Genomic DNA, 25,294 nt, shown 5'->3' on the forward strand with positions numbered 1-25,294 from the left:
TTTACCAATGTACCATCAAGCAAGTGAGACGCATCGTGTGAGATGGCACCACAACACCTTGCAAGCCAATGGAGGGGCTCGTGGATGCCAGTGGGACACTCCAGCCACATTCAAAGACGCCATTTAGAATGAAACGGCTCTCATTTGACATTGTATTTGCTTCATATCAGCCGTCTGTATTTCTCAGCCCATCAACACCGACTGGAGATGCAATTAATTTGACATTTGCTAATGAGCGCAGTAACAAAGTGCAGAGATGCGCAGATGCTCGTCTTTCTTTTTAAAATTGTAACATCACCGAGCACTGATCATTCAACACTTGTGCTCATTTTAAAACAGGACTAGAGAATGCCAATTACTAGAGACAAGGACCACGTAATAATAAAATTGAAAAACCTTGGCATGCAAACGGCCTGCGTGAATGAGCGATTGAACTGCCTCCCTTCACCGCTTTGGAAGGGCAATGGCAGAGGAGCTGTGAATGGGGGAAAAAACGGAAAGTCGGAGTCGCTTACTGTTTGATGAAAACCGGCAGCTCGGAGCACGGACTGGTGGTGCAGTGCCCTTGCATCTGAGAAAGCCGGTCTTTTTTACGTTGCTCAATCTCTCAGACTACAATCTCCCACATGGTGGTGTGAATAAAGCTGGCAAACCAATACAATCGAGGAAGTATTTTTATATTGGAATGCAGAGTTCATTTTCTGTCGCCACGTGACAACACAAACAAGCAGGCTATTCCATGCAAGTTGTTTTTTTGGTCTGAATGTTTTAAAGTGTTGCCTCTTGGTTTGGGTTTGCAGCTTAGTTTACGTGGAGATTGTAATGAGACCATGGCCACGGATGAACCGTGTACTTGTGAGAATGTTCCTTCAACTTTGGAATTCCTACCAAGGTACACCAGTGACAAAATTAACTCAATGTGAAGCAATTTTATCGGTCTGGTATTCTAAATCCAAGTTCAGTTTCGCTTTCCCATTTCATGAACCTGAACTGTGCTCACATGTAAACATTTCAATGGGGTAGCTGTGACCCACGTCGTTGTATTGCAGTATTGTTTTAATGTAACTCGTTGATGTGCCCACGATTCACCCTTCATGTCTCCGTGAAGTCACAAAGGGTAAAATTATCTGATCTTCTCAATCGTTGAAGCTCCCACGAGAGCCTGTGTCACTATTTGCATGGATGCGAAACACAACCGCGCATTTGATCAGCGCATTTACGTTTGAATGCTGGTCATGCTCAACGATGTAAGCTTAGTTAACGTTGCATCGTAATTAACATGTGAACAGGGCTTTGCTTTTGCTGATAATAAAGATTTGGCAATTGCATGAAGACACTGCGTAGATGCCATGTGACATGACCTGTTGGGAATGGGTAGTTGCGAGGCAGCTTGGTGTTTGGGCTTCATCCGTCGCTATGAAGCGGACTCTACAAACCCTGTGATGTTCACAAGAGCAGGGTATAGTGTACCAAAGCTCAAATGAAACATGTACTAGCCGATTAATTGAAAGCTCTCATCTTACAAGTCTGAAGTCTCTTGCTAAGAGGATTCTCAATGGGTTTGTGCACGTGATAATTAAACAGGAATTAAACAAATTGATTGAAAAGGTTTTAAATGTTCTATTTACCGATTACCATCAACATGGCAAAACGCAGAACATGCACGCTCTGGAGATGTAACGTGTTGCTGGCAGCCTCACTTGTGGTTGTAAAGGATGTATGGTTTGGCAACAACAGGATGGCTGCCACTGTTGGTTAAAGTGTTGGGAAACGACCGCGGTGGAACGATTATCGAGTGCTCGGCTCGCAATGTGGCTTTTGGTCCTTTCCCATCATGAAGAACAGGGCAAACGACAAACGAGTAGCGACACTCCTTCAGCTTCAGGTTAAACACATTTCAGACTGCGTTTCCACAATTGACTTTGAATAGCGCATGGCCAAACCCTACTGAACGTATGAAATGTAACTTCATATTTCAAAAACTTTCAATTTTCCTTCCAAGGCAATAATCTTTTGATCGTTTCAATAGCTGTTCCACTGAAGGCAACTCCGCAAGACTTTTTTATTTTGGCTTGAGATGTTTTGAGAGATGCGCCCATTTCATTTGGGTTTGTTTTGGTCACTTAAATCTGTTTAACCTGCACGACTGAGATGCTCTGTCACGAGCCCGCTTGGTGATTTGAATGGAAACTTTCACTTCTGTCTCTCTCGTTTATTTGTTTATCAAGTGTCACGACAGTTGAATTACTACAAAAACTCAAACAGCATTGCAAACACGTTCTCCCGGCGTGTACAACATCGTGAACTCCGCTGTTGCGACTGTATTTAGAAGAGAACCCAACTTGTGTTCGTTTCCGACAACTGTTAAAAACACCAGCACAGCAGTAAAAATGCAAGACGTGGGAATCGGCTCGACATTGACGTTAGAAAAGTTGACGGTTTACTCAAGATTGGGATTTTAATATAATTTTGAAAATTCTGCTTTGGTGTTGAATATGTACATGTAACAGCTCCATGACGAGTGTCTGCGTATTCAGACACTCCATTTTGTTGCTGTTGGAATATTTTTGCCTCATGCGTTATTTCACTTTCCCTGGACGGCAAATTAAGGCCGATATATACCTGATGTCAACTAAAGCATGTTCCACACCCCTTGAAATGGGCCCTCAAGCCTCCTGTAATGGTTTTCCTTCATTTTAAATCATCAGACCTATAATCAGATGTTTGCTATTGTATCTCTTGACATCAGGTTCCTTCTAAATGTTTTGACAAATCCAAGTGTCGATTTTCTTAATGCAAATCTATTCCGCCATCTAACATCGCACTCGTCGTTACCTTGCCATTTTAATTGGAAACATGAACACATCCTAAGACTGCACGTCTATTAACAATATACGTAAAATATTAATACCATTAATATCAAATGAGACTCGCCAAAGTGAAAAAAAAAATTAGGCCCCACGGCATTATGGAAAAAACCTCAAACGCCTCTTATTGACCACCAGTGGCGGCAGCATCCTGATCTAGCTGGCAACCGTGCTGCAGTACAACACTGTACTGACGATATCCAATCAAGATAAATGCCACTGTACAATGGTCACTAAGCATGTCTTGACTCACAGTAAGTTAAAAACATTCTCATTTGCACCGTCATTTGATTACGTAGCCGATGTACCGTGTTGCACCGCCTTTTTTCAGGTGAATTATAACTCGCATGTTTAAATACTCCACATGTGTTTTGAGCATTGGAATCTATTATAAATGTTACATTGCTAATCAGCTACGCTGCCTCACTGAAAATTAAAGCGGCTGCACATTCGGCTTTTCCCATAATGCCTCACACCAGCCCAAACACAATGACATCTTGGCCACCGCCTGCCGACGGCACTCTCACTGGCCGGAGAGTCCATGAGCTTGCCAAATAACACACATTAGTCGTATATAGTAGTAGAAATAATGACAGGGATAACAATGACAATCGGGTGGGAGGGGGACATTAACATCGAGGGCTCAGCTCTGCTCAGTAGCGGCTCCTGCCCCTAGAATCCCCACCGCGTGCGGCAGGGGGCCCATAGGAATCCCGAGCGGGGGCGCCATAAGAATCTCTGGGGGGGGCCCCGTACGAATCTCTGGGCGGGCCGTACGAGTCCCTCGGGGGGCCATACGACTCTCTAGGGGCACCTCTCCCTCCGCGTCCTGCCCCGGCCCCGCCGTAGGGGTCACGCGGGGCTCCCCCCCCGCGGCCGCCGGCCGAATAGGCATCGCGCGGCTGAAAGCCGCCGCGGCCACCGTCCCCGCCGCGGCCCCCCCCGGCCTGGACGGTCCCCGGAGCCACGAGTGGAGGCGCCATAACGCGCGGTGCCGCCACCGCCCCCGTAAGCGTCGCGTGAGCTCGCGCCGCTGTAGTCTTCGTAGCGTGCGGTGGTACCGCCACCGCCAAACGAGCCGCGCGTGGGCGGGGCGCTACGGGCGCTACCTGTGGGGTTCAGTCGCAACTTGTGAATCCTACAACATTGTGGATTTCAGCGGGTACAAAACAGTCCTGCTGCCTGCATTTAGTCCTACAGGAGCTTGAATGGACCACAAACGTTTCCGGTGCCTGCGTTTAATACCAGTGCGAGTCGATCTCAAATGTTTGATTTAGACCTGCATTTAATCCCAGCGATTTGAGTTGGTCTCAAATGTTTCCGCTGCCTGCCCTTGCAGGAGTTGAATCCATGAGTTTCAGAGGTGCGCGCTTTTGACAACTTGCCCATAAAATAATCCCACATGAACTAAACATTTTCACTTTCTTTTTGAATGTGGATTTCATTTATTCATGAGCAACTTTGTGTTTCTGAAATGGGATTCCATCAATACTTGGGAGCAGTTTGGTTCACGAGCTAGAGGTGATGAGATCTGTGTCGATACTCAAGAACTCTTCATTTCAGGATATAATGCCCGTGCTCTGGTGGCTGTGGAAAGAACTGCACACAGGGTTTGTGGCGACACCACTGAGGCTGATTCAGAGACCAAGCAATTCACAACAGACGCAGTTAAGGGCTTATAGCGCTTGCATGAAATAACAGTGTTGAATTCCTGTAGCTGCTCCTTAGGGTCTGTGGAAATAGCAAAATCTGTGTATTGACGATTGATGCTGTGGTATAGCTTATAAGCCAGTGTGAAAGTCAAAATTTGAAAGCAATCTGCATCTTTTTTGTTACAGAGTTCTCTTCGAGAGTCCTTCTATATAACAATCTGAGGACTGACACTTAAAAAACCATTCCAATTCGTTTGAAGTATGAACACAATATTCCTTCTTTACATTGTAAAAAAATGAAGCAAACTTCATTTTTCTAGTTCTCATTCTCAAGAGCACATTTTTCTAAAAAAACAACATAAAAAACACGTGTAATGATTAAAAAATGTACAAGGCAATTATAACTCCGATTCTATTTTAATCTCTCGTTGGAAAGATGCAATGTCTCTAGGACATGAATAACATTCAGCCACTGCCTCAGGTTGCCGTCCCAAAGCAGGCATTTGTTATATTGTTGAAATGCACTTCCTCGTAATTATTTTAAACAAAATGTACCTCTCCAGAGATGGTGGATGGTTGTGAAGCTCTACGAGACTAACAGCAGCAAGATATTAAGGTTTTACCCATCAGACAGCTCGCCATGCGCATGCTCAACTATACGTAGAGTTCGTGAATTGTATGTCAAGGACGGCAAATGTTTTCAAGAGACCCTCGATTCAGATTTGTGTAGTTAAATCACCCTGGCACACCGACTCGTTCATGTTCGTGCCACCACACAGAATATTACTGCAGCGCTTTTGACTCTAGGTGTCAAAGCAGCTCAGAGGTCAGACTGCTAAGTTGGAATCGCTGGGAATATTGGCAGCTGCCAGGGATTAAACCAGGTCTCCAAGTGTAGCGAGTTGGTCTTGGATCAGTGACCAATGACTGCATGCAAAACAGATCAAATTAAAATTGGTTCTGCAACTTAATATGGATAAAGTTCCAGCTCAGAAAACTAAGAAATATTGAATCGACTGCCATGCAAACATGAATCTGTACCTAGGTGTGGGACAATGTTGCACCCCCCTCCTAGTACATGGATTTAAAAAATTGTGACATCTGCACCTGTGGGCCCTCCAACATATTTGAAGCACTGCCCTGTGAGCGCTGCAACCGGATTGTTTTTCTATGGATGCGATTATGACCATCAATGACACATGCATCAATATACCACGACAATCACATTACTTGAATTAGCAACTATGTAGTATGTTCACACTCGTCGTTTTGTATGGTAACAAAGACAATAATTTGGGGCAGGTTTTCTAAAACGATAGTACGGTGTGCAAACAAAGTTCTGGATGTTTGGGTAAAGGGGGCAGTAGTGATGGCCTTTATTAGCATAAACAATTTTCTCCAATCACATGCCAGTTTACCGATAAAAGCATAAGACCAGATCACCTGGAAATTATCTGATCCCATTAGATCTCAGAAGCCAAAGCAGGTGAGTGCCTGGATAGTGCTTGGATGCATAAACAGGTTGTCTCACGAGTGGAAAAGGCAGGGCAGCAAATAATGAAAAGTCCTGTTTCCCCGTCTACTCTCCCAGCTTTAACCAACCTGCACTATCGTGAGGCACGGTCAAATAACCCAATGACAGCGCAGGCTGCGCTCATCCAGCAGTGGATTAAGAAGTGTTGTTGTACATGTCCACTGGCAGCATGGGTCAAGCACATCACTCGTATGTACATGCACAGCACTTTAGTCAACCCACCTTAAGGATTAGGGTTTCCGCACACCATGCCCAAGAAATGTAACCATACTCTGCCACGCTGGTCGACGTAGGTTTAAAGCAATGGCAGGAAAAAAGGAAGGTGCTGTCGGGGAGTAATAAGGCATGTAATTTTTGACTGGAAGGGGAGGGGCTCGATAGGGGGGAACCGATTGAGGGGTTGGTGGGGGCACTCACTGTAGCTGTCATAGGCGTCCCTGTAGTTGCCGCCACTGGCGCCGTAGTCGCGGGACTCCCGGCTGGAGTAGCCATCGCGCTCACTGCCACGTGGAGACCACGGCGAGAGGAGCACAAGTGACAGCAGGAGACCAAGTAGGTCACGAAAGAGAGAACGCACAAAAAGAGAATCCATGAGCAAACACGATAACACATGAACAATGCAGAGAAAAAAATGCACAGGTCCATCACCTGAACCACACACCTGTACCAATATGAACTTACTCAACCATCTATCACTCACCCATTCCCACACCACTCACAGATGTCACACTCGACTTCACGCACTCAACCGTACCCACATGGAGTCACTCACCCGTCTCTACCTCCCCTTACTCACCTATACCCACGTCACTCACCCGTCTCTACGTCACCCACTCACCCGTAGGCACGAGCCCCTGCTCTGTACCCGTCGCCCCTGTGTCCCCCGTAGTGCTCTTGTGAGTCTGGCGAGCCTCCATAATCCCTGCCGGAGTAGCTGCACCAACACACGGCGCTCAGTGTAAGCTCAAATTAACAATATTATTCCCTCTTTAACATCACGGTGAACGTCAGCGCCTCCAGCGACTGCAGGGGTGAAGAGTCTCATTCTGTATGGTGCACGTTCAGTTTGGAGAAGCCATTCGATGGCGTTGGGGAATGCCAGATGGAGTCTGTTTGTACCTCGTACAAAAGCATACGTTCAGCAATGATCGGTCGCATGGGTGATGGATCACACTTCATTCACAACTACACCGGCATAGGCTCGTATAGACCCATGCACTCATGACAACCCAAACTCGCATAAAGACCCGCACTGTACAACATGTTATGTGATCTTCCATGTGTAGTTCTAACAAGAATCAGCACAGACTTGTAGGGGTGATGTGAACCCATTGTATCATCAAAAATCATAAAAATAAATTTCCATATATCACGATCTTAAAAAATATATCAATTGGTTCGACTGCCATGTCATTAATATTAGTGGCTAGGCCTGCGGGAAAATTCGATTCTGTGGGCCAGTCACTAACATGGAGGGTTCTATCTCATCATGACATGCCTAAAGTGCAATTGTCATTAAATTGGATACATTTTCGATTTATATTAATCGATGCAAACCACCCCTGATTTGTTTATGCCATTGCTGGCAAAGGCGTGCGCAGTGCTCAGTACTTCTTAGAGGACAAAGTGAAATAATCAGGTATTCAGCACAGAAGTTTCATCACTGCACTGGGCTAACCCTCACTGAAGTTCACACAAGCAGTGCCAGCTGCATCTACATGGGTATCGTCCTGTCATGGAAACAACGCCTATCTGCTGGCCAAACCACCTTGCGTGTCGTGTCAGCTTCCTAAGAGATTGACTGTGCTTTTCCATTATGATGTAACGATACACACGTATCTGCGCCATCTACACAAGACAAATGCGTGAAGAAACTGCCCAACACGTGCATAAACGCATTGGCAATGCTCGACACCGGGAGGAAACTGTTGTATGTGGGGGCAGACATGGGTCGCACTGGGTAAAGGAGGCGTTGGTGTCGTAGCCATTGCACTGAACTCCAATGCCAGAAAAGTCAATGAGATTGACTACACTCAGTAATTGGTACCTGCAACTCACCCAGATTTACCAGAGATTACTGGTTAACAACTGCTGTTATACATCCACCAAGTGTCAATGCATCTCTAAAAATATTCAATGAAGTCCTACATCGAGTACCTGGAGAACACTCACAAACAGCGAGATAATGTTCCCTGATCTCACTCCTCAATCCCTCCAAACCGCCGCTTGTCCACCCTTACCCTCCTTCCCGGGGGGTATAGTAGTCGTCGTAGTCGTCGCGCCGTGAAGGGGGGCCGTCTCGGCGAGCTGGGGGGCCTCCGTAGCCATCCCTGTCACGGCCTGCAGCACAGGGTACCCCCCGAAATGGTTTCAATACTCATACAGTTTCCCTACACAATCACAACTTCCCCTCACCACTCGCCAGGGATATGTGGGCAGAAACAGGCAGGTGCTACATTAGAAATAAGTCCATTACATTTTTATTTTTCAAATAGTACATAAATTAGAACTCTAAGGAACCCGTTCTACATAGCAACATTACATTGATAATTTGTGAATTGAATGCATTTTGCCTATCTTTCAGTGTGGTCTCGTAAACACATTTTACTGTGGCTCAATGATGGGTTAGTGAATTTTGAGTGTCCAGTGATTTCTCGTCATAGGAGGGAGGTAACGTGCAAAGCCCCACACAGAATAGATTTGGACTGAAGATCAAATGCATTACTGTTGGTGGGAGTGCTTTATCTTTTGCAGCTCCTGTGTAATCCACTACATTCATACATAACAGCTCCCTTTCAAGTTTAAAATTACAATTCTAAACTTAGTTTTCTGCTGCCTACGACTTGTGTGCTGAGCCTTCATGATATTTATAGCCTATTGGGGTGCCGTTTGCATGGATGACGCTGCGTGGGCTGAAACTCATTGTTGATATGTACTTTCGTCGATGTTGGAGCTTAGGTGTTTGCCATTGACCCAGCCTGCTTCGTGTTGCGCTGCCTTCTGTACCCTTGATCTTGTTTTTATTTCGTTTCTATGGTGTTCGTGCAATTTTTTTTGTTAACGTGGTTAGTGATGTTCAGCATTGAGATTTAATTTGCATAAATGTAATGACAAAATTATTCTTAACAAAAGTCAATCCTGCTTAGGTCTCACTAATCTGCATCTTTCGTCTATAGCACTAATATCGTGTTTCTATTTCATCTCACTAATCTGTACCTCTCTTCTTCCGTTATCATATCCCTATCTCATTAATCTCTCGACAGTTTTCAATCAGTGTTATCGCTTTCCACTAACTAATCCATATCTGTTTCAGGTGGGCCAAAACTCTCCGTGGCCCATTGGACGGACACCAGTTGGATCAGTTCCTAAGCTGACCGATGCACAAAGTTTCTTAGAGGAAAAAACACAACAGCACGGTCGCCTCAGTGCTTCACTGCTCATCACGGCACCGGGGTCATTCGCACTCCTTGTGCGATTCAGGGTCGCAATTCTAGAACCATTTTCCATCCCCATTGGGTGGTCGTGTGGAATATGTGACATTGAGGTTTGTTTACGTGATGTTACGATCACTTGATTGCGCCCCGCAACTTATCAGATCTTGGAAGCGAAATAAGTTTGAGCCTGGACAGTGTCCGGATAGGCAAGTGCTCTGCAGAAGAGCCAGTTGATGGAGGAAGTCCAATAAGTCCAAGATTGAGTCAGCGAGCTAGCTGCAACGAGGGAGGGACCCGGTGATGAGGAGCCTCACCTCGGTAGGATCCGCGCCCACCCCGGAAGCCAAACCCCCGATAAGAGCCGAATCGACCACCGCCTTCGAACGATGGTTTCGTTGCCTGCTCCACCTTGATATTCCTGCCATCCAGGGGCTGTGGCAGGGGAACATGCACACACGCGGGGGGGGGGGGAGAAATCACGAGTCCACCGATGGGTCTTGTGTGTCAAACTAAATCGTTACAGCCTTGAGTAGAGGGATTGTTAACCGCCCTGGATACACACACAAATACAACGTACAGGGAGAACTTATTCAAATAGTTAATTCCTGCACCACCCTGCAAACCCAACTACACGAGTTTTGTTCCTGGCCGCGATATCAACAGGAGTGCATTTCTAAACCGGCGCGGGGTTCTCTCCCCCCCTTCTGTCTGTATCAGGACAGCCACATTGGTGTTAGTGCGCATTGTTGGCTCCACAATCATTCAGGGCGACCATGTAGGTGGCGGCCGAGTGTAAACTAGGAACCAGTTTAATCTGTGCCTCGCGTGACACAGTGAGGGCAAGGGGAGGCCATCACTGTAACGCCTAGCGGGGCATATGTGAGATGTCGGGTTAACGCATTTGGGTTCTATGCAAGGCATCCTTATTACAAAGTGCTCAAATGCCCTGGCGTGAAAGGCATGATAAAAAAACTAATTATTGCATTATTCCGACTTCAAATCAGACAGTTGTAATATTAAGACAATTTCATGCTTGAGCCTGTGTGAACATTATCAGTTGCATTTATCTATGAAAAGTCTGTGGAACTCATTGCAATAGTTTTAAACAGTGTGTGGAACTAATCAAGTGTTTTACTCTGACCAGTGTGGTGGAACCGAGGGGGGTGGAGACTGCACGGGTCACGGCACTCACCTTCCCGTTCATGTCCCTCTCGGCACCCTTCGCGTCGTCAGGGTTCGCAAATGTCACAAAGGCGAAGCCTCTGGAGCGGTTCGTCTCCCGGTCCTTCATGATCAGCACTGGGGAGGAACACGAGCAGATATTAGAGACAGAGCCATTGAGAAAGAAGGTACAGCAGAGAGGGGCACAGAACCAAAGTAGATAGACGGCCCACAGACAAAACAATGACAGAATATAGAGGCATGAACAAAGGAGTATTAGACAAAAACAAATGGTAAACAGGACAGGAGGTGAATACGGGAGACATAGGAGGGGACTCAAAGACTGGAGACTAGTATGGATCTCGATGGTGGCAGCTCAGCGCTGACCTCTGGGCCACCCCTAGTGTTCAAAAGCAGTCAGTGCTCAGTACTTCTTAGAGGACAGGATGTGAACATCATTTGTTCTCAGAGTTGAAGATTCATCACAGCACCGCGATCACAACTTGGATCACCTGACCGCACACATCACAGCCTTCATGTATTACTAGGATTTGGGGTTAGCCACTTTGACCATCTTTAACAATCATTTTCCTGTGCATTATAAAAGTCGGCGAGAGCATAAAATTATATGAAAAGATTGGACAGTGTGTGTGCAGCAAGTCATTAAACTTGGCTTACAGTGCGTGTTAATACATATTTGTTTTCGTCCAGTTTTATTCTGCTATATTTGTTAAGGGTTGATTACTTTCTGTAAAGCAATGAGGCCTTGTGTGAATGGCACTGTTCAAAATGGAGTTTTCGTTCATTCCTGCCAGAACCCAGTTAACGAAGTAGTGGATCAAAATCATTATTTATTTTCAGTCAGATCATGGTCTCCACGTAGGGAGTGATGCCTTACTCCCCTATTTCGTAATTCAATGAATTGATTCAGGCTAATAATTCGATTCAAGAATGATTCCAGCTTTTTGAACAGTGGTGTGACCATAGTAGCCTGTATTAGCTGCTGGGGTCAGGTGAACCGATTACACACAAAATATTGAATTCCTAGATTTATGTTCAAGCCATAGGATGTGTGAACAGGACGAAATTAAACTATAATCGATTAAAAGCTGTATCCATACACTATAAATAAACATATGCACAAGATGCTCGGGATCTTCTGGACAGAATTAAATATTGGCTCTGTACAAAAAACACTAACTCAAGTGCCAACATACATGCAAGTTTCTCTGATAGAACAGGGTTGCATGTTACAAAACAATCCAGTAGTGACCACCACCTGCCGCCTTGTGGAAGCAGTAAGGCATCTTCTCTGGGCTCCGACCACTTGCGTCCAAATGGTCGGAGCCGAGAGAAGATCCAGAGAAGATGCGTAATAAATGGGAGCGCACCTTCAGCGACCCTCCCATACTTGGAGAAGATCGTCTCCAGCGCGTTTTCATTTGTATCGGTGCTGAGACCACCGATGAACAATTTCCCTGGGTCGACCTCGCCCATCTTGAGACAAGAGTTCCTGCAATAAACGCAAGAGCAGTTAAAACACGACACAGCAGTACGTACCGACCAGTACCAGGGCTCAGCCATCTCAAGAGCATTAAACACAGCAGTTTAGTCTTCTTTCGTATGTCGAGATGCAGAGATAAGCAACTTAATTTGGAACAGCAACAAAAATAAGTCTAGATCACTTAGCCATTCAATGGAGTTGGCTATGAGCTCATCAATTGCTTTGATTTGGCGTTGACCATGTACTGTTTGCAGTCGTAGGACAAGATAGAGAACAAGCGAGTCTTAAACACAAATCAGCACGTGTGCACGCCTTGCCCTATGATAAAATTGTATACGGGCTGGAGAATAAGCACATCGTAGTCTCCAACCTGTATCCACTACCTCTGGCCTCGGTGTCGGAAATGTACCTCCACATTTTTCATGTTATCTGCCCTATTGATGCTTTCTGGTCAGAGGTCGTGCCCTACAACACGGCAGAGAAACGGATATGCCAGCACCATCACAACGCGTGTATGAAACCACAACCTCGTGTGAACGGTCATGTTCGGTTTTCGAAGTACAATACAGGTTAACTTTCCTTAACGTTTTACTTAAATCAATATTCAGTTACATTTGAAAAGTCACCGCATAAACCTTCATGTCAGACTTTGCATTATTCCCGAGGGCAGTCGTGCTGTACGATATGTTCCCCGCATGCACCAGCGTACAACCCCCACGACCCGGTAGGGCGTGTGGCGAGGCCCCCATCCAGCAGCAGAAAGGGCAAAGCATCCGCCCACGTGGGGATCACTCGACGAATTTCGGCGTTAAGCGCATGCGCAGTGGCGCCATCAGAGGGCTCTTTCAAAGGCCTGGTGGGTGGGGATCGGTAACCTGCGAACGCGATTGGTCTACAGGCGACACGTGATCGGAACGGGCCAATGAGACGCAACCTCTCGGGGCCACGACGCTTAACATGGCGGTTTAAAACACGCGGCCCGGGGTTCGCTTTCATTATCCTAGCTGTAAATACATCGGCTTAAATAAAAAAAAATACTAATAAGCGATTTAGCTCGACACGGCTCGCGGGGAAAAACTCGATCGCAACGAGGCGCCTTCACCGCCCCCCCCGAACAATAGAAAATGGCCGCGAAACAAAAAAGCCACCTTTTTATTCCAAAATGTCCGCATTAAAACACAAATGTCTGCATGCGGCGAAATCGCCTCGACTATAAACGTACTATAAACGTAAGTGTGCAGATAAATAAAAATAAAACAAACGTTAATTAAAATCCGCGGAGAAAGCACAACACACAGCCACTCACCTAGAAAGCCACGAACAGAATGGCGGAGCGCGCAAAGGATTGCGGGAGGGTGCGTCATGTCTCTCATATAGTCGCATAAATTATGTTAATAGAATACCGAAGGTTTCATTGGTAGGCATAAATTATGCTACTATTAAGAGCATTTGATTGGACTGCTTAAATTATGTTAATCATATATATTGTTTGATTGGCTTCTGCGTATTTAAAATGTATTGGGATTCGATCGCATAAAATTATGTTCAACTACACATCTACGTGACTTTACCGAAAGACCCAAAGAATATGAATTCCTGCAGTCACGAAAGCTTTAAGTCAAGATTACACATTTTATTGGCTCACATTTTTGAATTACTCTGATACGTGTATTTCATTGCTTTGAACAATAGCTCATGATTTATTAGCATTTAATTGAGTTTATCCAGATACTCTTGGTTATTACGTAAATTGTGTTTATTTACGCAAGGGATAAATTGCGTGAAAATGTTGAATGCTTAGTGAACGTTAATTCGGACACCAAATTATAATGTAAACGATTATCGATAAATTACGTTCATGATTCCTCGAGCTTTGTGAACAGAATATAAACGTCTGCTTGAGGGTTGTCAAAATAATTTCGCAATAACGGTAACAATGAAAAACCGGTAATAACCGGTTACCGTTTGCCGCACATTTAAAGATGTCTCGGGAGTAATCGAAACACTTTGAATGGAGAAGCGAAGGGAGCTGCCATTGGTATAATGGGGAGCACGCGGAGGAATTGCCAAGAGATCGCTGGTTCGTTTCGATCTCTCTGGGCGGCAGCTTAGACAATGGGGCGTTTCTCTCACTCCGCCGGCAGGCCCCGTGTGGTGGGAGGGTGAAGTGGGTGGCTTGTGTCGTGTCTAGAACGCTCTTCAGCGCCGTATGGAGCAGCCAGCCGTGATCATCGGAGGTGCGGGGAAGTCGACCAAACAACAGCTCGGACTCCTTTTAATGGGAGGCTCTTCCTCCCCCAGCAATGATCAGCAGTGGCGGAGGCATTGCTCCGTTTTCAGTGTCATTTATTGTGTAGAGCCCTGTGAGCCACGAGGCTCTTGACTCGGGTTCAACCGCAACAAACAAAACACGAACAAAGAACATCTTAAAGTGACGACGCGCAACAGAAACATCCAGGAAGGAGAAACAGCAAAAACTTTCGGAAAGAATCACCGCACATCCACGCTGTGCGAACATCCCAATGGGATGCAAGTCGAACAATCACAACCATAAGACAATTTATATAAAGTTGTCAGGCTAACTCCATACTTTAACTAACATGGCTTAACCATACGTTTTCGAAATTACCAAAATAAAGCTAAAACAACAATGTAAGTGATCACAGGAACTGATTCAAATGTAACAATAAACGATATAAACAACACGTAGACCAAACTTTGCATGAGTCACTCCACAACAGCAGGGGCATCAAACATGTACAATTCACCTCTAAAGCTCAGCAGCACACTTTGAGACACGAAGGGACACGTTTCGAGGCCGCGGTGCGGTTTGTACGTTCGCCCATTCCGTCTATTCAAATTCTATTTAGCGAATGAATTAAGTAGCAACTAAACCCGACGTGAAGTGTTCATAGAGCTGATGGTGGCTTCCAGGCCCTCGGGGCAGGGTCGCTTGGTGGGAAGGGTGCGGGACTCAGATCGGCGCCCTTCCTTTGTCTGGGTAAGGCCACGACGGTGACCCCAATAAGGTTACATGGGGTGGGTTTCAGGCGTTGCAGCCATAGCTGCAGCATTGTATAAACAGGACTAATACAGTACCAACAAAGCAGAAAGATGCACTGTATAATGAAAACCTTGTAAGCAATTCAAAACATTGGGTAACGATAAGATTCTGGAAGTGTTTACTGGTTATCGTTCCAGGACCCCAATCCGCGTTAACTTGGCTTAACGCTTCCCACAGGCGGTGATGGTGCATCTGTCGCCGCAGGAACAATGGAAGCCCACGTGAACAACGCGAGATATTCCGCTTCGAGACACGATTCATTGCAGCATCGATTATATACCACGATTCTTGCTGCCCAACACCCAATATTAGTGTAAAGCGATTCAGCGTAGCGATTCCATGGATCGATTACTGCGTCGGTTTTGGCGGGAAGCGAGCGTGGCCCCGCCCTCCGTGACGTCACCGCTAGTCTAACCCCGGCCTGGGCCGGGCTCGGGGAGGCCCCGCGTCTCCCCTGCACTCTCCGCGCTCTCCCCTCGCCTCGCTCTCCCCGCGCTCACGGCCCCACGGAGGCGCCCTCAGGTGAGCGAGAGACGCATCCCGCGAGGCGTGACCGTGTGAGGCGTGGCCGTGTGAGGCAAGCTCGGCGCTTCAGCACACCGTGGCGGCTTCTTCTCGTTAATGCGGACGCGCGGTCGTGTTGTGCGCGCGCGCCGCCAAGCACCGTGCGTGGCGCGGGAATCTCATGGCGGTGCTGTTGACGGTGATGTTGATGGTGTTGATGATGGGGCTGTTGACGGTGCTGTGCGCGGCCGCCATGTTGGGTTGGTGTCGCTGGCCGCCATTGTCAGGCGAGGGGAGGGGCTACAGCACCCATAACCCCCACAGCCCCGCCCTTCACCCCCTCGAGTGGGCACGCCCCTCGTCCCCCCCATGATGTCATCCGCAATGCAGCCCCGCCCCTTACTCCACCCGCACCGAATCAAACTAAATTCTCAAGTGCAGTGAGTTGATGGTCTGAGCCAATTCGCCAATGGCCGCACAGAAACCAACCGCATTCAATCTGTTTCTGCACTCAATTTGGCCGCATTCCTGCGCTGAGAATTGCAAGAACAGTTTGTCGTTAAAAGGACATTTATCTCCGTAGCAGGGCAGGTGGGAAAGTGCTGCCCCCTACTGGGTTGAGCTGGTCACTTAAAGCAGATTCTACGGTATCTGCTTCCGTGGGCCATTTGTTAACTGCCCTGACACCGATAGCACAATCGAAATTAAATTAGGAGAAGATTTCAATAATGAGGCTTTGCTCAATAAGTTACCTCCATCGTGTGTGGTGTGTGTGCATTTCCAGCCATGGCGAATATCAGTTGGGAACATGTGAACCGGTCTAGGATCTCCCCTCTATCGACTCATCCTTAATATGTGTGGTGTAAACATCACTACTGAGGAGACTAAGGCAGCTAGGTAGTTATTCTGGCCATGCCACCTTGCACGCAAAGCCACCTTTAATAGGTGCTTGCCTAAACGTTTCTCTAAACAGTCTTTGTCAACCGATGTAGACGAAGCGACAGAATTAATGAATCGCCAGCTATGATCAATCCACTGCTGGATAAAGGATCCACAAGCCTGTGATATAATAATCTGCCACCTGAACCTCGAGTTTATTTTATCCCTGCAGTGGATGATCTCCTGGGCACGTTCATTACTTTGGCTGCCACAACCCAATAAAATATCCAAACTAATTCGCAGTGCCAACATAGAACAGGGCTCCTAATATAATGAGTGCTTTGATATTCCTGCCATTCTTAATGTGCAAGGCTATTAAGACGGTGCTGTGTTCACAGATGGGTACAGTCTGGCAGTGGGGGCCATGCCGCTGTGTGGTTTTGCTCAATATGCGAGTAATGTTTGACATTCATTACATTTTTACGGTGACCTGGGCACACGCGGCCTACACTTTTTTTTAAAACGTTAAGGGATCTTTAACGTCAACCGTGAAGGAGACGGTGCTTAGTAATTACGGTGTATACGTGTATTAACCAGTGCGGCCGCTGAACTTTAACCACCACGAACATTTGCAACAGATGGCAAACGTGCTACCGTTATGTCACTGCCCATGGGAAGCTGGCTTTGCAGGCTACACGAAGCGAGTGTGTTACCTTGTCGGCGTGAAGGCCGTCCCGAATGAGCCGTGGCCATGGAGAACGAGGAGGACAGCCTGAGCACTGAGCTGCAGTTCCAGGAGGAGAACGTGGTCACCACGGTGATGGGTGAGGAGGAGGATGAGGTACATGACGCAGGTGAGATGCCTTTTACTACCCTCGCGTCTCTCACACTTTGCCTATGGTTTGTGCAGGGTCAGTGATGTCACTGCCTAAAGCCGGCTCCACCCCTCAACAATCCGTTGCACTATAAAATCATACCCAAATTTGCCTGCAATTGCTATGTACACATTTTACCGATTAGTTGTGCAACAAGGAAATTATACGGAGCATTCAGGATTGTAATGACAAATCACAGTTGGCATATGCTTGTGTGTGACACCTTTTGTGTTGGGGAGTGGTGGTGCAGTGATTAGCGTGCTGCACTTCGAACCTGGCGAAATGAGTTTGATTTCCGTTCATAACCAATAACAGTGATGGATCATTGAGCTGGTCCTGGGCATCCTCTAGGTCGACTCAGTGATAAATGAGTACTGTACCTGGCGTATATAAAATCACCACTGGGGAGATAAAGACGGCTGGGTGTGGCGTTATCCACTCACCCCTCCGTGCCAACCTTGATAGGTGTTCGATAATACTTGCCCAAACATTCTGTAATAGGCTATAAAGGTGATCTTTGTCTTGCTGTAATATGCATGTATTTGTGGTGTACAGTATATGCATGGTGCTTGATGTGTTTGTACTCTGTGTGTGTGCCGTGTGATGTCTCGCTTGTGTTTTGTTACATATGTGATGTTGCAGTGGCGATGTCCCCGTGTCTGCTGACGCCACCGCATGGGAGCCTTGCGACTGATGCGGTGACGAAGCTCAGCTCATCGGTCACAATGAAGCCGGCCTCCGCCTCCCAGCAGGAGGAGGAGGAGGAGGGCACGTGCAAGGGTTTCCTTCTGTACAGCGCATCGTGCCACACCAGCACGGGCCCAGCCACCGCCCTGACCAGCTCCCCCATGCTCACCACCCTCGCACTCCCACACCTCCACTCCTACCCGGCCCCTCCAGGTGGGTCTCCTACATGGGAAGCAAGGGGGCACATTTGGAAGTTAGATATTCAAATCTTAGGGTGGGTCTCCTCTAGGTCGACTCAGACTTAAATGAGTACCTGGTACGTTGTCAACATCAGCACTGGGGAGAGACGACAGACGGCTGGGCGTCGTGCTCACCATTCCCTTGTGTACAGTCCCAGCCTATGTCGGTGCTCACTCACACTTGCCCCGACCGTCTGCTTAGGCTAAACGGGGGATCTTAGTTTCTGTAAGGGCAATGACATGGCCCAGCAGGAGCGTGTTGGCCGCATATTGCAGAGGTTTGCGGTTTGAACCCAGCTTCAGTGAATTCTGCGGGTATAGTAACCATAAATATACACTGTGATTCACAGTGGATGTTTACTACATTCACATTTGTAATCGAGTAAGGCCATGTGTTGCCAGTGTCACGGGCCAAATTCACACAGCAACATCGCCCCCTACTGCAGACTTACAGCCCACTTGCAGGTTGATGCTGTGTTCACCTTGTGCTCAGCAGCACAGGGACAGCTATCACCAGACACGGTTCCCTTGGCTCGACTGGGCTGTTCCGCTTGGTCGTTTGTGTATGTGTGTGCGCATGTGCGTGTGTGTGTGCGTGCTTGTGAAACATGGACCCCTCTAATGGAACCTCTGCGCCGGTTATAAACATTCAGGCTGGCATGCCTACCATCCATCTTGAGTTTAACTAGGCTGGATTGTGTGAGGAGCTCACAAATCTATGAAAGATCTAGACACATTCGCATCAGTGAGCTCCTCCGGCAGGCAAGGTCACGTTGGCTGGGTCATGTCGCCCACATGCCCAGCCACTGCATGCTCAAGCAGCTACTGTTTGGCCACATAGAGGGGGCTAAACGGGCACGACATGGGCTGGAGAAAAGATGGACTGATGCGGTACGGGAGGATGTGGAGCCGAGTGGACTTGCCGATGACTGGTACCAGCAGTGTCAAGATCTGCCTCTAGGGAGGAGGCTCGTGAAGGATGCTACTGGCAGTTGGAGGCAGTCGCCCTCAAGCAACAACGGAAGGCAGAGGAGCAATTCTCACAACTACGAGCGGAGCGCCGGGCAGCTAAAATGCAGCAAGTTAGCACAGTAGGGGGTACAGCTGGTGCATCTTCTGGTCATCTCGGTCAGCCAACCCCATGGCACCTGGGTCTGTCCGGAGACCTGTCAGCGATCCTTTGACACTTCACATGGCCTCAAATAGCACTTGGCCTGGCATAGGCGCCGTGGTGATGTCACCGTCACTTAGTGGTGAATGGCGGGTACTGGTATTGGTGCATGCGTGTAGCCAAGTCAGAGCCTGGCAAGGGAGAGCAAGGCAACTCGCAGACTCCCAAGGTGACCGACAAGGGGGTGCAGGACGGGAAAGATTGCCCCGATCTCATCAAGGTTTACATCTTCAAGGCTGACTCCGACAGCAGTCAGGGTAATGCAGCCATTCGCATAGGTCAGCCGTGGTGTGTGTGTCACGTGCCATGTGTGCAGCGTGTGTGGTGTGTGTAGGGTATGTGTCTCGTGCCGTATGTGTGTGTGATGTGTTGGTGTGCGCCACGTTCCATGTGTGTAGTATGTCCATGCCATGTGTTTTGTTGTCTTCACCGCACGTTCGTGCATGTGGTATTACTTGTGTGTCTTGCGTATACCTGTCAACCTCTTATCAGTGCCTACCTTATTACAGACCAATTCACACCTCATTGTTCACCCTATCTCCTTATAAATCTCAACATTCATCCTACAAAGTCCGATCACAAGGGAGAAACACAAATAGACTAAAAAATGTTTGCCCCTATTGAAATGGTTGTACACTGTATGGACCCGAAAACTCAATTTGCCTGTACAAGAATACAGGTGAACTGTATGGGTTGACAGGTATGCTTGCATGCCATGTGTGTGGGGTATAAGCAGTGTGTGTATGTGGTGTTCACTGCACGCTCCTGTATCTCTCACTGCGTGTAGGTGGCAGTGTCACGGTGGACCACAGCGACGTGATGCCCGAGGTCTCGCTGGACAGTGCTGGCTCGCTCGCCCAGCAAGACAAGATGGTCTACATGGCCGTGAAGGACTCTGAGCCAGAAGGGGAGGATGTGAGGAGTGAGTGTGGCTCTCCCAACTTCTTCCCAACTCTCCCCTACCTTTCCACAATGCTAACCCTAACACAGACTGAGCCTTGAAGCTTCAATTAGAGTAAAACACTCGGATTGTAGAGATACCGTAAAGTGTCTCAATAAGGTAAAACATATATTTTTGAACACTCTCCAACCATCTGACTGTAATGTGGGGACACGATCATTTTTGTAAAGATGATCCGATATGAATAACATTTTGTATCAAGCTTTGTTGCTGTTTGTTACTGGTTAAATTCACCACGGGTATGCGAACAAAAAGTGGTTGAAAGATAAGCCTTGGCCTGGGTGATAACGTGTGTGTGTGTGTGCGCCAGGCTGTGCGGACATGACGGACGAGGTATACATGGAGGTGATCGTGGGCGAGGAGGAAGAGGGCGTTGCTGTGGTATCGGAGTCGCCCCAGGGTGACGTGGCACTGGGCTGTGACTTCCTGCCTGTGCCGTGGACGGTGGAGTACAGTACGTGGGGCATATGGGGTCACTGAAGGCCGGGGGTCACCGAGGAGAGCGGAGTCTGTGAGATAGTGTGAGATATCTTCTCACCCACTGTGGGTCAGGCGATGCCCAGCGAATCCAGTGACTCGCAAAGTGCCTTCCTGCTCCAACACGTGTAGGCAGTGCTCATCTTTATGTATGTTGAACTTCTTTCGCACCGTATGTAGTCAACTATGCAAATCGGAGGTGCGGGGGAATGACAACAAACGAAACACAACAAGCAGTTCTAAGAAGTTGGTTTTCAATCTAGATATGATGCTGCATGCGATGCTGTGTGACACAGCTCATCTACATGGACGTGGTACTCTATGACGCTGTGTGTGACGCTGTCTTTGATCGATTGTCGGTTCTGAGCCATTCTCAGGCACCTTCATTCACACCGTTCAACCTGTACTGCCTTTCCTCACCGTTTAACTTAAACTCCCCACCACCTTTACCGTTTCTCACCGCTTCACCTCCACCACCACCTTTCCTCACTCTTTAACCTCACCACCACCAAATCTCACTTGTTGCTCCATTGTATGCAGCCACAAGCCCAAAAGTGGCTGACGGAAATGGAGACTTGGGGATGCCGGCACAGCCGAGCAGCGCAGCGTTAGTACCGGCACTGGTAGCGGCGGTGGCGGCGCGGGGAGCAGTGCACAAGAAGCGGGACGGACTTGGCGTGTCTGGTCAGCAGCAGCAGCCATCCACAAGTGAGTCGCCACCATTGAAAGGGGTCATTGAGCATTCAGGTCAGGGATGTTCGTGTGGTAGTGATGTGTAAGTGGTGATGTTGATGAGTGTTGATGTATTCGTGTTGGTGTGCTAGTTATGGCGTATATCATGGTTGGTTAGTTCGTGTTGATATGTAAGTGATGGCGTGTTGGTGAATTTGTGATGGGGTGTTCGTGTTAATGGTGGTGTTAGTGTTCGTGTATCAGAGGTAATGTGTTAGTATTGGTATACCAGTTTTCAAGTGTCTATATTAGTATCAGTGTGTGAAGAGTGTGTGTGTCGGTGTGTTAGTGTGGAAGTATTGGCATGTTGGTGTGTTAATCTTGGGGTGTTGGTGTGTTAGTAATACAGGTTTTTTGGGTTAGATTGCGTAAATATATAAATGTGTCGTTAAACCTGCCACCACCTGACACAGCCAATTAGTAAGGTTTTTTACGTAAACAAAGGAACGAAACAGGAGGATTTTTCCACAAATTTGGCTGTCGCCTGATGAAGCTGGTTGTAATTACTGGCGAAACGTCGTACTCAGATTGTAAATGTTGTGGCTTTGCTCTCCAACACACTGGTGTGCTGTACTAGTAACAAATTGGCATGGTATATTTACGCGATCTTTACCCAAAAAACCTGTATCAAGGATGATATTGGTCGCGAAAGCCTACGTGTTAAACTGGTGTGTTAGTGTGGGCCTGTCCATGGGGACTTCTGATACTCCAGCCAGATTCTGACTGCACGCCTTCCCCGACCACCCTGCCCCTCGCAGCCATAATCATCGGCCCCAATGGCAAACCATTCCACGTGCACCCGTGCAGCGTGTGCGGCAAGAAGTTCAAGACGCGGGGCTTCCTCAAGAAGCATATGAAGAACCATCCGGAGCAGACCACCCGCAAGAAGTACCGGTGCACCGACTGTGGCTATGGCACGGGCAAGAAGGCGAATTTCCACAGCCACCTCCAGAGCCACTGCCCGGCGCTACTGCCACCGGCGACGATGGCTACGGCAGCCCTGGTTGGTTCGCGCCAGCACCGCGCCGAGATGCACAAGTGCCGCTCGTGCGACTACGAGACGGCCGAGCCGTCGCTGCTGAGTCGCCACCTCGTGGCCGTGCACAGCAAGAGCTTCCCGCACCGCTGCCCTGAGTGCGGCAAGGCCTTCCGTCACCCGTCGGAGCTGAACAAGCACGTGCGCATCCACACGGGTGAGAAGCCCTACGCCTGTGCCCTCTGCAACTACCGCAGCACTTGCGGCTCCAACCTGAAGGCTCACGTGCGGTGCAGGCACGGAGGGGCCAGCGCCGCGCTACTGCCACCGCCACCACCACCACCATTGTCATCGCATCGCCGCGACAACAAGTGCAGCGTTGGACTTCTGTCGGACGGTGAAAGCCGGCAACGGCACTGCCGCACCGCCGCCGCTGCCGGCGCCGGCACTTTCCACTGCTACCACTGCGGTCACGTGAGTTTCAACAGCAACGCGCTGAAGCGCCACGTCATCTCGATGCACACCAAGGATTTTCCGCACACGTGCGCAGTCTGCGGTAAAGGCTTCCACCTGCCGTCGACGCTGCGCAAGCATGCGGCGCGGCACAAGGACCGGCGGCCGCTGCATGAGTGCCGGCACTGTGGCTTCGAGAGCGGCGACCCGTTCGCGCTGAGCCGGCACATCCTGTCGGTGCACACGCACACGAAGAAGGAGGAGGAGGAGGGGGAGGAGGAGGATGCAGCGCTCGTGTGTAAGCGCTGCCACAAGTCGTTCCGGCAGAGGGGTGAGCTGAAGAAGCACATGAGGAAGGTGCACAAGTGCAATAAGCTGTACGAGTGCGAATTCTGCGATTACACGACGAGCGACGCGTCGGGCTTCAAGCGCCACGTCATCTCCATCCACACCAAGGACTACCCGTACCGCTGTGAGCTCTGCGACAAGGGCTTCCGCCGTCCCTCCGAGAAGAAGCAGCACGTCCTAAAGCAGCACAAGGACGTGAAGCTGTACGTGGTGCAGCAGTAGGTGCCGCAGTAGCGTTGCACTCGGTTATCACCCTTCCTCCTGTCTCCTCCGCTCTGTGAGTGGAGGTGGAGTTTGTGATCCGGCCAGTGGTGCCAACTCATGATTTGTCGCAAGGAAGAAAAATCTTGCACACACGTGGACTGTGTAATGCGTTCCAACGTACGATTGTTTCTAGAAGTATTTAATTCGCGTTAATAACGTTACACTCTGAGACTTGCAACGAGATGGCATCCCAGAATTTCGCGTCGGTGTGAATCTGCAGGGGCTGCTCACATTAACCGGGTGAACGCTCTGCATTCTGGAGTGACTGAGTGGTGAATGCATACCGGTTGCACAGGTTTGCCTGCTTGTTCTCCTGCCCCACTGTCTGGAGGACGCATTGTTTCTAACAACAGCACAAAGCACAATCGGGGCCGTAGGCCAGCATGGGTGAAAGGTACTGATTATGCCTCATGCAGTGGAAGCGAATGTCCAGTTGCCAGGTTCCTCCACTGCTAGCTGAGACTCGGTTTGGTTGCCCCTGCGCAGGCATCGGGAGCTCACCGAGTTATGTCCCATGATGCCGTGCGACCTCAGAATGAGAGAAACTCACGTGACCAGACCTGGAGATCAATGACAATTGTAACTGTGCAATTGGTAGTGAATTGCAATCATAATGTAATAGTAAATATTTTAAGTTAACATTGCTTTTGTAATTATAATTCGCTCCAGGTTTTCCATGTGACAGTACTTTGACAAATGAACTGCTATGAATCTGTTGCAGACACTTTAAATTCAGAATCTTTAAAGATAAAATAACATGCATGTTGTTACTGACATCATGTGTAGAGAGTGGTTAGCATGGTACTGCACTATGAATCCGGGGACCCGAGTTCTGATTACCTGCCGTGGCGAGTGACGTGTGAACTGGTTCTGAGCTCATCACGCTTCAACTGTGTGGAATGTCCGTCTCCGCATAGGACGCACCTATCCCTGCCCTTGCATACATGCATTTGTTGTTGTGCGACTAATGCTGCGTCTTATTTTCATAAGCTCTTACTACGAGTGAATGCTTACACGCAGTATGGAAGAAATATATCAAATATAAAGGGTTAACTCTTTTTTTCCTCCGATTGAGTTTTATAGCGTTTGGAAATGTGTGGAGACTTTTTAAGGGCTCGATGACTTTAATGAAACCTAAATCAGTACGTTTTACCGCGTACACGTTTAAATGTACATAATGTGTATACGCATATCTCTATATGTTTGTGTGTTTCGTAATAATAAATGTGGAATTCCCAATCCATTTCGGTGACGTGAATGTTCCGTGAGTGCTTAAGAGAGCTGTGTTTAGGGGTAGTTGTGCTCGGGTCATGAGTAGGATTGTGCCAATGGTTGAGTGGTCCATGTGAGAGGTGTATTGGGTCATAGGCGTACTCGTATTCGGGCGGCGTGAATGATGAATACATTGAGGTTTGTGTTCTCGTTTGAGCACCACTGCCCGCACTATTGCTCCTTGTTTAAATGACGACTGTATCTTAGCCTACTTGGCCTGCCAAGTCTTCCTTGCCGAAG

The 25,294-nt window shown here is 48.2% G+C and overlaps 2 protein-coding genes and 3 non-coding genes across 7 annotated transcripts; 1 reads left to right on the forward strand and 4 right to left on the reverse strand.

Annotated features, from left to right (window-relative positions):
• Nucleotides 1–2,197: 2,197 nt before the first annotated feature.
• Nucleotides 2,198–12,161, reverse strand: LOC144735619 (RNA-binding motif protein, X chromosome-like). The gene is given in 8 exon segments (XM_078618052.1): nt 2,198–3,808; nt 3,810–3,976; nt 6,471–6,553; nt 6,892–6,987; nt 8,294–8,393; nt 9,802–9,919; nt 10,680–10,786; nt 12,040–12,161. Coding segments are annotated over 8 exon segments (1,065 nt in total). The 5' UTR covers nt 12,146–12,161; the 3' UTR covers nt 2,198–3,520.
• Nucleotides 7,654–7,720, reverse strand: LOC144735726 (small nucleolar RNA SNORD61). Its single transcript, XR_013588680.1, has one exon. It is a non-coding gene; the product is annotated as a small nucleolar RNA SNORD61 (small nucleolar RNA).
• On the reverse strand, nt 10,230–10,365 carry LOC144735727 (small nucleolar RNA SNORA17). The gene has a single exon (XR_013588681.1). It is a non-coding gene; the product is annotated as a small nucleolar RNA SNORA17 (small nucleolar RNA).
• LOC144735725 (small nucleolar RNA SNORD61) lies at nt 11,069–11,137 on the reverse strand. Its single transcript, XR_013588679.1, has one exon. It is a non-coding gene; the product is annotated as a small nucleolar RNA SNORD61 (small nucleolar RNA).
• Nucleotides 12,162–15,599: 3,438 nt separating the features above from the next.
• LOC144735618 (zinc finger Y-chromosomal protein-like) lies at nt 15,600–25,025 on the forward strand. Of its 3 annotated transcripts, none has more exons than XM_078618051.1 (7): nt 15,600–15,738; nt 17,278–17,453; nt 18,117–18,374; nt 20,359–20,493; nt 20,843–20,986; nt 21,550–21,717; nt 22,500–25,025. In XM_078618051.1, exons 2-7 carry the CDS (start codon nt 17,351–17,353, stop codon nt 23,738–23,740), a joined length of 2,049 nt encoding a protein of 682 aa, XP_078474177.1. In that variant the 5' UTR covers nt 15,600–15,738; nt 17,278–17,350; the 3' UTR covers nt 23,741–25,025. The 3 variants fall into 3 exon arrangements, with proteins under 3 accessions (XP_078474177.1, XP_078474175.1, XP_078474176.1); XM_078618049.1 differs by having other exon boundaries at nt 17,328–17,453; XM_078618050.1 differs by lacking the exon at nt 15,600–15,738 and having other exon boundaries at nt 15,789–17,453.
• Nucleotides 25,026–25,294: the final 269 nt, after the last annotated feature.

This window comes from Lampetra planeri, chromosome 56, assembly GCF_965212315.1.
Source record: "Lampetra planeri chromosome 56, kcLamPlan1.2.h2, whole genome shotgun sequence".
NCBI classification, from domain to species: Eukaryota; Metazoa; Chordata; class Hyperoartia; order Petromyzontiformes; family Petromyzontidae; genus Lampetra; species Lampetra planeri.

Bases quoted from the DNA above. Each gene is read 5' to 3' on its own strand.
- LOC144735618 (XM_078618051.1), top strand. From the start codon at position 17,351: ATGGAGAACGAGGAGGACAGCCTGAGCACTGAGCTGCAGTTCCAGGAG. The intron at 17,454-18,116 runs GTGAGATGCCTT...GTGATGTTGCAG, and splicing joins GGATGAGGTACATGACGCAG to TGGCGATGTCCCCGTGTCTG. The intron at 21,718-22,499 runs GTGAGTCGCCAC...TGCCCCTCGCAG, and splicing joins GCAGCAGCAGCCATCCACAA to CCATAATCATCGGCCCCAAT.